The following is a 10,741-nucleotide window of genomic DNA, read 5'->3' as shown; positions in this document are numbered from 1 at the left end:
CCTCCTGCAGTCACTGCTGCTGCTGCTTCAGCCTTGCCGCGTGCACCATGCAGCCCCCTCTCCTCCTCCTCTTCCTCTTTCTCCCCATCCTCCTCCCTGGGATGTGGGCAAACCCAGAGGGTAAGTGGGAGCCCTGGCTCACCCCAACCACTCTCACCCCCCTGTCAGAGTACCCCACAGGTTCCTCAGGGGAGGCACGGCCAGGCCACACTCTCCTTCATGGGAGGGATGATCCCCAGCATCAAAGGGCCACCCCCTACCACACAGCACCAAAAGGTGCTCTGTTCCTGCCCACCCTCTCTGTTCCTGCCTCCAGCTCAGGGCTTTATGCCCCACCGGCTCCAGAACAGGGGCTCAGACACCGAAGCAGAAGTGGGGCCAGGGGTTCCCAGCCAGGCCTGGGGTGTTTGGGTTCCCCCAAAGGTGCTTTCCTCCTGCAGAGAGCCCATGGGTGCCATCTCAGCTCCACATGGTGCTGTGGGCCCCTTCCATCAGCCCTTTGTTTGTTGGGAAGCTGCACCTGTGAGACGGTGTTTTGGGTGCTGCTGTCGCACAGAGCGTTTCACCACAACCCTGTGAGGCCTCATGTTTCCCGGGGCGGGGGGCAGGCAGAAGCAGACATTGGAACATGGGACTGATCTCTGGGCTGGGCTACTCTTCTGCCCCTGTCAGGGTTCGGTCTTCTTGAGCTCCCGATGCCCGGGAGCCCCCAAACCTGGACAAAATGCCCTTTTCCCTCTTCCATCCTCCACATCCTCTGTGCCATGTGCGGGTCTCTGGCAGATCCAGGTCATGGCATGGGTGCTTCTTCTGGAGGAAGCATCACCCCAAAACAAGCACTGAGGTGCCCCCCCCATCTGCTCCACACGGCCAGACAGTAACTGCTGGGCAGGAGGGAGGCGGGAGAGGAGGGGCCGAGGTGCCTGAAACCCTGTATGGGAGAGAAATACCTCGTTGAAAGCAAAATAGAGAAGGAAAAAGAGCAGCAGGGGCAGAGGAAGTTGAGATAGGAAAGCAGCTCTGAGTGGGTGAGGAGGTGGGAGTCCAGCAAAAGACATGGCTGGGGGGTTGCCCAGGCAGGGTCAAGTGCAGGCTGCTGGGGGTCCCCGTGGTGTGGGGTGAAAAGCATAAAATCATAGAATACTTTGGGTTGGAAGGGACCTTTAAAGGTCATCTAGTCCACCCCACCCTGCAATGAGCAGGAACATCTGCAACTAGATCAGGAACATCTGCAACTAGATCACGTTGCTCAGAGCCCCATCCAGACTGTTCTTGAATGTTTCCATGGACGGGGCATCTACCACCTCTCTGGGCAACCTGTTCCCGTGTTTCACCACCCTCATCATAAAAAAATTCTTATATCTAGTCTGAATCCCCTTGTTTCCCCTTCAGCCCCCCTCCCCCATCTTCTCTTTTCTGCAGCCCTTTCCATCCCCATCCTCTTTCCCAGCAGAGCCGCAGGTTTTGCAGCTGCTCCAGACCAGCCTCTTTGCCAACATCAGCTCTGCCGAGGTGTCCGCGGTGGCTCTCCTGGGGGACATGCCGATCTTTGTGCTGGATCCTGCCAACTGGAGCATCCATTTCCACTGGCCCTGGGTCCACCAGGCCACAGCCGAGGGTGATGCAGAGAATATCAAGTCCCACTCCAAAGTCTTTCTGCGCAATATGGTCCGATACGTGCACGAAGTGGCCCAGCAGGCGCAACAGGACTGTGAGTATGGGGACAACCCCAGCCAGAGCTCTAGCCCCTTTCCCCAGGTTCTGGCTGTGCCCTCCTCCCCACCAGGGTGGCATTTGTGGGGTCTCATAGGGTGCAACAGCTCCTGAAAGGGTTATGGGAAATGGGAAATGCCCTCCTGCCAGGACACATGGCTAGCAGGGGCAGGGAGGGCACAGCACCAAAAAGACTCCTCAGGGCTCCTGCCTTCTGGCACGGGGGAACCCCTCTGCACATTGGGGAGCTGCCACCAAATTTACCAGGGCTGCAGGACCCTCACAGCACAGATCGGGGAAAGAGAAAGTTGGGGACAAATATTTTGGGGGACAACGCTCTGTTTGAGCAAGCACCCTGCGCTAACTGGCCTTCAAAGGCGACTGAGGGCTTAGAGGGTGTCCCAGGGTTTCCTGAAGCATGGTCCCATGCCCTGCTGCCCATTGCACCCCACTGGCCATTGCATCCCTGCGCATGACTCCAGTCACATCCTGCCTTGTGCCACCCATGTTCCACACACTCATGGGTCCTCTCCACTGGCTCTGCCATTGGCAGACCCATTTGTGATCCAGATCCGGTCAGGCTGTGTGCTGCACCCCAACAGGACAAGCTGGGGCTTCATGGATGTCGGGGCGGATGGCACAGACCTCACAGCTTTCGAGGTGGAGAGGCAGCGCTGGGAGCCCCGGCAGCCATCCCTGCTAGCAAAGCTGGTCAGCAAGTCCCTCACCAGCCAGAAGGCCATCACAGGGCTCCTGGAGCACCTCCTCTCCATCTCCTGCCAGAGCTACATCCTCACCCTGTGCAGATATGGGAGGGCAGCTCTGGAGAGACAAGGTGAGACCATCGTGACCCGGGCATGGCCACCCCAAAGTCCCACACACACTGGGGCCAAGTGGTGCCCCACCAGGGCTCCCCCCATCCCTCTGCTCTCCCCCCCCAGAGCTGCCTGTGGCCAGAGTCTTCACCCGCACACCCACACCACACCAGCTCCTGCTGGTTTGCCGTGTCACCGGCTTCTACCCACGGTCCATCAGTGTGGCCTGGCTGCGGGATGGCCAGGAGGTGCCGCCGGGCCCAGCGCTCAACACCAGCACCATCCTGCCCAACGCTGACCTCACCTACCAGCTCCGCAGCGTCCTGGCCGTGGCCCCCCATGATGGTCACAGCTATGCCTGCCGCGTGCGCCACAGCAGCCTGGGCACCCGCAGCCTCCTCATCCCATGGAGTAGGTGCCACCCGGGGGGATGGGATGCAGGGTGCAGATAGCAGCCACTGGCTCTGCGAGGGGCAGCTCCTGCCTGGCGCTGCCACACTCACATTGCCACCCTCTTTTGTCCCTGTCCCAGAAAACCACAACGCTGCTCCAACCATCGGCATTGCCATCACAGTGCTGCTCCTTGCGGCCACAGCCTCTGCCGGGGGTGTTTGGTGGTGGAAGCACAGGCAAGGTCTCCCTCCTGCCGTCTGCTCTCAGGCTTATGGGCAGATGGGTCAGGCCAGGGCTTGCAGCAGCAACAGCAGCAGCAGCAGCAGCAGCTCTGCAGGGATGAATTCCCCACGCCCGAGAGTGGCTCACAGTGCCCCCCCTTTGCAGGATAGTTGATGAGGCCACATGGGAGACCCGGGAATTCATCATTTGAGACCTGTCTGCCCGCCCAGCAATGAGCTCCCTCACCACCAGCTCTCCCTGCTCATCTCCTCTCCCACCCCTGATCCATCAGCACTGACAGGGGTTTGCTATGGAAAACCACCACATTAAACAGCTACAAACTTCCTTAGCTGCACGTGGCTCCTGTGGCTCTCTCCCTCCTTGCCCCTCATGAGGTCCCCCCCAGGAAACACCCCCAGCATGCTGCAGAGACCCCACATTGCAGCCAGGAAGGCTCTCCCTTTTCCTGGACACTGGCTGATCTCCCCTGGCATGTCAGGAGAAGCAATTCCTCCACCAGCCTCTCCTGCATCTCAGCACCTCCATGGCCAGTGTCTGTCCCTGGCAGAAGGGCATTGACAACCTGGAGCCAGACTAGCATGAGGCTGCTGAGTGGGATGGGGGATGGATCAGGCCACCAATCAGGGAGAGATGGAGGAATCTGAGCTGTTTTGCTGGGGAGACAAGGGGAAGGGAGGACCCAAGTGACATCTCCAACCAATCCCCTGATGTGGGGAAGCATTTCGAGCAGGTGCGAAGCTGCTCTGGCTCCAGTGCTGATCTCACCCTTTATCCAGGATGGTTTTGGGTTGGGATCTCCTACACTCCTGGCTCCTACCCCCATGCCTGACTCCTGCTCCTGCAAAAGCTGGAGAGATGGGGGACAGTCACCCTCCCAATATGCCTGACAGCCATGAAGGAGCCACACTGAGGCTCTGGGGGTCTGTGTCTTTGAGCAACATGCCCCCAAGAAGATTGGTATGGTGGTTTGACCTTGGCTGGCAGCCAGGTGCCCATCAAGCTGCTCTATCACTCCCCCTCCTCAATGGATAAGGGGGAGAAAATATGACAAAAGGCTCGTGGGTTGAGATAAGGACAGGGAGATTGCTCAGCAATTACTATCACAGGCAAAACAGACTCAGGTTGGGGAAATTAATTTAATTTATTGCCAATCAAAATCAGAGCAGGATGAGAAATAAGAACAAATCTAAAAACACCTTTCCCCTACCCCTCCCTTCTTCCCAGGCTCAACTTCACTCTTGACTTCTCTCCCTCCTCCTCCCAAGCAGCCCAGCAGGACGGAGAATGGGGACTGCCATCAGTTTATTATGTGTTGTCTCTGTCACCCTGCTCCAGCACGGGTCCTTCCCACAGGGTGCAGTTCTTCACGAACTGCTCCAGTGTGCGTACTTTCCATGGGGTGCAGTTCTGCAGGAATGCACTGCTCCAGCACGGGTCCCCTGCAGGGTCACAAGTCCTGCCAGAAGACCTGCTCCAGCATGGGCTCCTCTCCATGGGGTCACAGGTCCTGCAGGAGCCTGCTCCAGCATGGGCTCTCCACAGGGTCACAGCCTCCTTCAGGCACATCCACCTGCTCTTATGTGGATCCTCCATGGGCTGCAGGTGGATATCTGCTCCACCATGGTCCTTCACCACAGGCTGCACAGGCACCATCTCTGCTGTAGTGCCTGGAGCATCTCCTCCTCCTCTTTCACTGAATTTGGCATCTCCATAGTTGTTTCTCTCACATATTCTCACTTCTCTCTCCCTGCTGCTGTTGCAGAGCAGTTTTTACCCCTTCTTAAATATGTTATCACAGAGGTACTACCAACATCACTAACAGGCTGAGCCTTGGCCAGCGGTGAGTCTGTCTTGGAGTTGGCTGGAACTGGCTCTGTTGGACATCGGGGCAGCTTCTGGCATCTTCTCACGGAAGCCACTCCTGCAGCCCTCTGGCTACCAAAACCTTGTCATGTAAACCCAATACTCTGCCAAGGGCCTACAGAGTAAACCCCTGGGGGTTACCACGGGAGGAGGCAAAGGCCACAACGGGCTGGGCTCAGCCTACATCTCCTTGGGTGTCAGGGTGCTGCTGCAGCCAGGTGGGATGACTTTGCACCCACCCAAATTCCCCTGGTGCTCACAGCCACCAGCCAGAGCACCCCAGCCCAGCCCTCTACCAGCTGCACCACCTCCCACTGGGGAATACGCCCAGCCAGGCCCTCCTCAAAACCTCAGCACCAGCCTCATTGGCTACTGGGGCCACCCCATGACACTGGCATCACCAGAGCTGCCCAAGCAGAGCAGCCCTGGGGGAAGTGTGCAGTCACAGCTCCCGTGGCGCCTTCCTCCTCCTGCTACACTTGCTCCTGTACACTTGCTGCTGGTACCATGCAGCCCCCTCGCCTCCTCCTCTTCCTCTTCCTTCTCTTCCTCCTCCCTGGAATGTGGGCAGATCCAGAGGGTAAGTGGGAGCCCTGGCTCACCCCCACCTGCTTCCACCTCTGCACTGCAGGACCCCACAGAGAAGGCAGGGGATGGGCACCGACAGGCCATTGTCCCCAACACCAAGGGGCCACGCCCCCACCCCACAGCACCAAAAGGTGCCCCATCCCTGCCCACCTGCTCAGGGTTCCCTGCCCCACACCATCCTGCCCAGTTCAGCACCACTGGCACTGGGGTTCAGGTGCCTGAGCAGCCAAGGGGCAAGGGGTCCCTCAGCCAGGCCTGGAGTGCTGGGGTGTCCCCAAAGACACCTTCCTCCTGCAGGGAGCCTGTTGGGCAGCAGGGGTTCTCAGTCCCTCATGGCATAACAGCCCTGCACTGGTCTCCAATGCCTTGAGCAGGTCCGGGGTTTCTCTTGTAATCGAAGGGTCCCTGGATCCTCTGCATTCTTCCCCATGAAACAACGCTTGAAGGTTCCTCCTGCAGCTACAACAAGCCTTCACCTGCACCCCCAGCCTGTGTTTCCCATTCCGGGGGCAGGCCCTCACCATGCCCTGGCCAGGGGGACACCTACTGCTCCAAAACAGGCTTCACTCTGCCCTGCTTACTACCAAAGCCTCATTCAGCACTGCAGCATTGAACTCAGTCTCCTGCCTCCTGTTAGGGTTTGGTCTCGAGCACTGCCCGGGAGCCCCTAAACTGGGATGAAATGCCTCACCCTCCCAGCCCCACCAGCCCCTGCACTGTGTGCCAGTCTCCAGTGGATCTGGGTCTGGCACGGGTTCTCCTTGCTGGGGGAAGCATCGCCCCAAACCAACACTGAGGTCCCCCTGCCATCCCTTCCACATGGCTAAGTCAGAAGGTCACATGGGGGGGGGGGGTGGATGGCTAAAAAAAGGAAATTAGAGGCAAATTGAGGCTCAGAGGAAGGAAATTGAAAACTGAGTGAAACCAGGGGATTTCCCCTGCCCTGCCTGTCTGCCCCATCTCACCCTGCCTGTCCACAGGGACACTGCAAACCACCCTTCCTCCTGAGGTCGCCCACGAGCACTGGAGCTGGCAGACCCCTGATCTCCTGCTGCATCCTCATGCACCCCAATGCCCCTTCCTCTCCCCCTCTCCCCACAGGCTCTTGTAAACTCCACATTTTCCAAACCTTTGTCTTCCACGACACCAACTTTGTGGACATTTCATCCTGGGCCACCCTGGAGGACATCGTCTTTGCTACCCTGCAGAAATACACCTGGAACATCCTGCACCCATGGGTCTACCAGGCCCTGCCTGCAGCAGAGTGGGAGAACTTGCAAAACCTGTTCAGCATCTACATGCACAACTTTATCCTGTCCATGTCGAGTGATGCCAGGCTGTACCACACACCATGTGAGTACCAGGTGCTCAGCACCTCCTTGCCCAAGGCAGGGAACTGTGAGAAGGAGCTCAGCACCGCTACCACGAACAGCTTTCCCAAACCGGGTCTGGCAGGAGGGCAGGTAATGGGCTTCATCCTGCACCAGCAAGACTCCCAAACCACTCTGTCCTGTGTGAAGGTCACATGGGGCCATCCTGGTCCCCAGCACAAACCTTGGCCACGTTTAGCTCCACTTACACCCCCACACCAGCCCCCCCTATTGCTCTCCGGGCACCTCAAATCCCACTAGAGAAGTCATCTGAGAAAGTGGAGTAGCAGGTCAAAGGGGCATCTCCGCCCATGTCTGTGGGACAGGACACACAGAGCAAGTGCCTGGCCCCACATGCTGCTGCAGCGCTGGTTAACCAAGGGCAGGGCGCTGGGCAGAGTGCCATCATCCTCCTACTCACCTGCACCCCGTGTCCCGTCACTCCCCCAAAGCAGTGCTTCCCGCTTTGCCATGGCTCCCGACCCTGCTGTGGGCAGGGGCAGCTTGAGGTCAACAAGCTACAGGGCTCAGGACAGGTTTCTGACCCACAGAGTTTCCATCAGGCATAAAGCAGAGCAGTGACATGGAGGCATAGTACAGAACAGAGTATAGAGTATAGAGTACAGAGTACAGAGTATAGAATAGTTCCGTTGGAAGGAACCTACAACGATCATCTAGTCCAACTGCCTGAGCACTTCAGAGCTGACAAAAAGATAAAGCAAAATATTAAGGCCGTTGTCCAAATACCTCTTAAACATTGGCAGGCTTGGGGCATCAGCCACCTAAAAAGTTTCCTAATGTCAAGTCTGAACCTGCCCTGAAACAGCTTTGAACCATTACCACGGATCCTGTCACTGGATCCCAAGGAGAAGAGATCAGCACCTCCCTCTCCATGTCCCCTCCTCAGGAAACTGTAGAGAGCAATGAGGTCGCCCCTCAGCCTCCTTTTCTCCATACTAGACAAGCCCAGAGTCCTCAGCCACTCCTCAGAGGACATGCCTTCCACCCCCGTCACCAGCTTTGTTGCCCTCCTCTGGACATATTCTAGTACCTTTACATCCTTCTTAAATGGTGGAGCCCAGAACTGCACACAGTACTAAAGATGAGGCCTCACCAATGCTGAATACAGTGGGATATTCCCCTCTCTTGACCAGCTGCTTACGGCATGTTTGATGTACCCCAGGATGCAGTCTGCCCTCTTGGCTGCCAGGGCACACTGCTGGCTCCTATTGAGCCTGCTGCCGACCAGCACCCCACATCCTTTTCTCCTGGACTGCTCTCCAGCCACTCCCCTCCCAGTTTATATTTGTGTCCAGTGTTACTCCATCTCAGCTGCAGAATGTGGCATTTGTTCTTGTTAAATTTCATGCCATTGATGATTGCTCAATGCTCCAATCTATCTAGATCCCTCTGCAAGGCCTCTTGTCCTTCAGGAGAGTCAACAGCACCTCCCAGTTTTGTATCATCAGCAAACTTGCAAATGGTGCGTTCAACTCCTGCATCCAGATCATTGGTCAAAATATGGAACAGCACTGGCCCTAGGATTGAGCCCTGAGGAACACCGCTGATGACTGGTCACCAGCCAGATGTAGCCCCACTCACTACAACCCTTTAAGCCCTGCCGTTCAGCCAGTTCTTCACCCGGTGCACTGTGAACTTGCTCACCCCACAGCTGGACAACTTGTCCAGAAAGATGCTGTGAGGGACAATATCAAAAGCCTTACTAAAATCCAGAAAAACTACATCCACTGCCTTCCCTTCACCCACTAGGTGGGTGACCTTATTGTAGAAGGATATCAAATTAGTTACAGGACTTTTCCTGTAGATGGTAGTGTAGATGATAGTAGATGGTAGTGTCCTGCCATAACATCCGCTAGCTCCTTCAGCATTCTACGATGAATCCCATCAGGCCCCATGAACTTGTGAACATTCAGTAGATAGAGCTGGTCCCTTAAAATTTCAGTGTCCACAAGTGGAAAGTCACTGCTCCCGCAGTCGTCGTCCTCTGACTCAGAGGACCAGGCAGCCCAATATATTACTAAAGACTGAAGCAAAAAAGCATTGAATGCCTCCACTTTTTCTTCATCCCTATTAGTCAGGTGACCATCTTCAACAAGTATTGGTTCAATGTTTTCTTCAGACCTCCTTTTGCTATTAACGTACTTAAAAAGCCTTTCTTGTTGTCTGACACAACACTGGCCAGTTTCAACTCTAATTGAGCTTTGGCCTTTCGTGTCTTCTCCCTGGGGAGAATGACTTGGCATGCAGAGGGAAGGGGGAAAGGGCTGTGCCCAAAGAAGCAGGTGCCAGGCTCCAATTTCGGGCTCCAGTTTGAGCTACACTCATGATGCGCATTGTCATTCCCAGACCCCTTTGTGTTCCAGTGTGCAACCGGCTGCGACTTGTATCCCAATGGCTCTTATACCAAATTCTACCATCTCGCCTACAACACCCATGACTTCCTCAGCTTCGACGTGGACAACAGCCGCTGGGAGAGGTGGCAGGAGAGTGAGCTGGCGGCACAAGTTGAGAGGCAGTTCAACGCCTTCACGGGCTTCTCTGTGACCCTGCAGCACCTTCTCAACGTCACCTGTGTTGAACACATGAAGAAATTCATCAAGTACGGGAGGGCAACTCTGGAGAGACAAGGTGAGACCACCCTGACCCAGGCATGGCCACCCCAAAGTCCCACACACACTGGGGCCAAGTGGTGCCCCACCAGGGCTCCCCCACCCCTCTGCTCACCCCCCCCCAGAGCCGCCTGTGGCCAGAGTCTTCACCCGCACACCCACACCACACCAGCTCCTGCTGGTTTGCCGTGTCACCGGCTTCTACCCACGGTCCATCAGTGTGGCCTGGCTGCAGGATGGCCAGGAGGTGCCGCCGGGCCCAGCGCTCAACACCAGCACCATCCTGCCCAACGCTGACCTCACCTACCAGCTCCGCAGCGTCCTGGCCGTGGCCCCCCATGATGGTCACAGCTATGCCTGCCGCGTGCGCCACAGCAGCCTGGGCACCCGCAGCCTCCTCATCCCATGGGGTAGGTGCCACCCAGGGGGATGGGATGCAGGGTGCAGGCAGAGGCCCCTGGCCCCACACATGTGCCTAGAGGATGGTGGGTCAGGCTCTGATGGCAGCTCCGGCCATGGCCTCCTGTGTGCCTGCAGCCCCTCTCCTCTCTCCTCCAGGCAGCTCCAAGGTAGCTCTCAGTGTCGGCATCACCATTGCAGTGCTGCTGACTGTGGCTGCAGCCCTTGCCGGGTCCATCTGGTGCTACAGGCACAGGTAAGGTCTCCTCCTCACCCAGCTGCACCAGCCGCATTAGCTTCAGTCCATGGCGGGTGGGAGCTGCCTGGCCGGGGCTGCCTGCCCTTGTCCAGCCTCACTCACCTCTTTTCCTGCAGGAGCTGAGAGCACAGGACACACCACACCAGGGATGCCCCAGGGCCACACCAGCTCCCCACACCTCTCTGATAATAAACTGCTAATTAACACCCCACACATGTGGGAATTCCTGGTGTGCCGTACTCAGTGCCCACAAGCACATGGCATCACACAGCTCCTGCCCACTCCAGGACAGATGGGAAGAGCCCCAGTACACCACAGAGGCATGCCCACACTCCTCATCCCAGGGTGAAACATTGTGACAGCCCCCCAACACCAATGGGGTGTCCCTGGCCCCAGCCCCTAGTCCTGGGGGACACTGGGCTCCCCATGAAAGAGCAGGACTCAGCCAGTTCCAACACAGGCCGGGGC

The 10,741-nt window shown here is 57.2% G+C and overlaps 2 protein-coding genes across 5 annotated transcripts; both read left to right on the top strand.

Annotated features, from left to right (window-relative positions):
• Positions 1-3,469, top strand: LOC104022182 (T-cell surface glycoprotein CD1b-3). Of its 4 annotated transcripts, XM_087744167.1 has the most exons (6): positions 29-120; positions 1,451-1,711; positions 2,267-2,548; positions 2,655-2,939; positions 3,061-3,157; positions 3,309-3,469. In XM_087744167.1, the coding sequence occupies exons 1-6, from the start codon at positions 48-50 to the stop codon at positions 3,352-3,354; spliced, it is 1,044 nt and encodes a 347-aa protein (XP_087600293.1). In that variant the 5' UTR covers positions 29-47; the 3' UTR covers positions 3,355-3,469. The 4 variants fall into 4 exon arrangements, with proteins under 4 accessions (XP_087600291.1, XP_087600293.1, XP_087600290.1 ...); XM_087744165.1 differs by having other exon boundaries at positions 1-120; positions 1,454-1,711; positions 3,061-3,447; XM_087744164.1 differs by having other exon boundaries at positions 3,061-3,447.
• A 1,993-nt stretch (positions 3,470-5,462) lies between these two features.
• LOC104022187 (antigen-presenting glycoprotein CD1d) lies at positions 5,463-10,484 on the top strand. The gene is made up of 6 exons (XM_087744243.1): positions 5,463-5,607; positions 6,717-6,968; positions 9,353-9,634; positions 9,741-10,025; positions 10,174-10,270; positions 10,390-10,484. Exons 1-6 carry the CDS (start codon positions 5,535-5,537, stop codon positions 10,394-10,396), a joined length of 996 nt encoding a protein of 331 aa, XP_087600369.1. The 5' UTR covers positions 5,463-5,534; the 3' UTR covers positions 10,397-10,484.
• The last annotated feature ends 257 nt before the right edge of the window (positions 10,485-10,741 follow it).

Source organism: Nipponia nippon, unplaced genomic scaffold (genome assembly GCF_047370975.1).
Source record: "Nipponia nippon isolate SJK-2023a ecotype South Korea unplaced genomic scaffold, ASM4737097v1 scaffold_9, whole genome shotgun sequence".
In the NCBI taxonomy this organism is placed as follows: Eukaryota; Metazoa; Chordata; class Aves; order Pelecaniformes; family Threskiornithidae; genus Nipponia; species Nipponia nippon.
Note: the sequence above shows the minus strand (reverse complement) of the source record. Positions and strands in the feature narration are given on the sequence as shown.

Coding starts and splice junctions, on each gene's coding strand:
- LOC104022182 (XM_087744164.1), top strand. CDS start 48: ATGCAGCCCCCTCTCCTCCTCCTCTTCCTCTTTCTCCCCATCCTCCTC. Junction 1,712..2,266: donor CCAGCAGGCGCAACAGGACT/GTGAGTATGGGG, acceptor TGCCATTGGCAG/ACCCATTTGTGATCCAGATC. Junction 2,549..2,654: donor GGCAGCTCTGGAGAGACAAG/GTGAGACCATCG, acceptor CTCCCCCCCCAG/AGCTGCCTGTGGCCAGAGTC.
- LOC104022187 (XM_087744243.1), top strand. CDS start 5,535: ATGCAGCCCCCTCGCCTCCTCCTCTTCCTCTTCCTTCTCTTCCTCCTC. Junction 6,969..9,352: donor CAGGCTGTACCACACACCAT/GTGAGTACCAGG, acceptor TGTCATTCCCAG/ACCCCTTTGTGTTCCAGTGT. Junction 10,026..10,173: donor CAGCCTCCTCATCCCATGGG/GTAGGTGCCACC, acceptor TCTCTCCTCCAG/GCAGCTCCAAGGTAGCTCTC.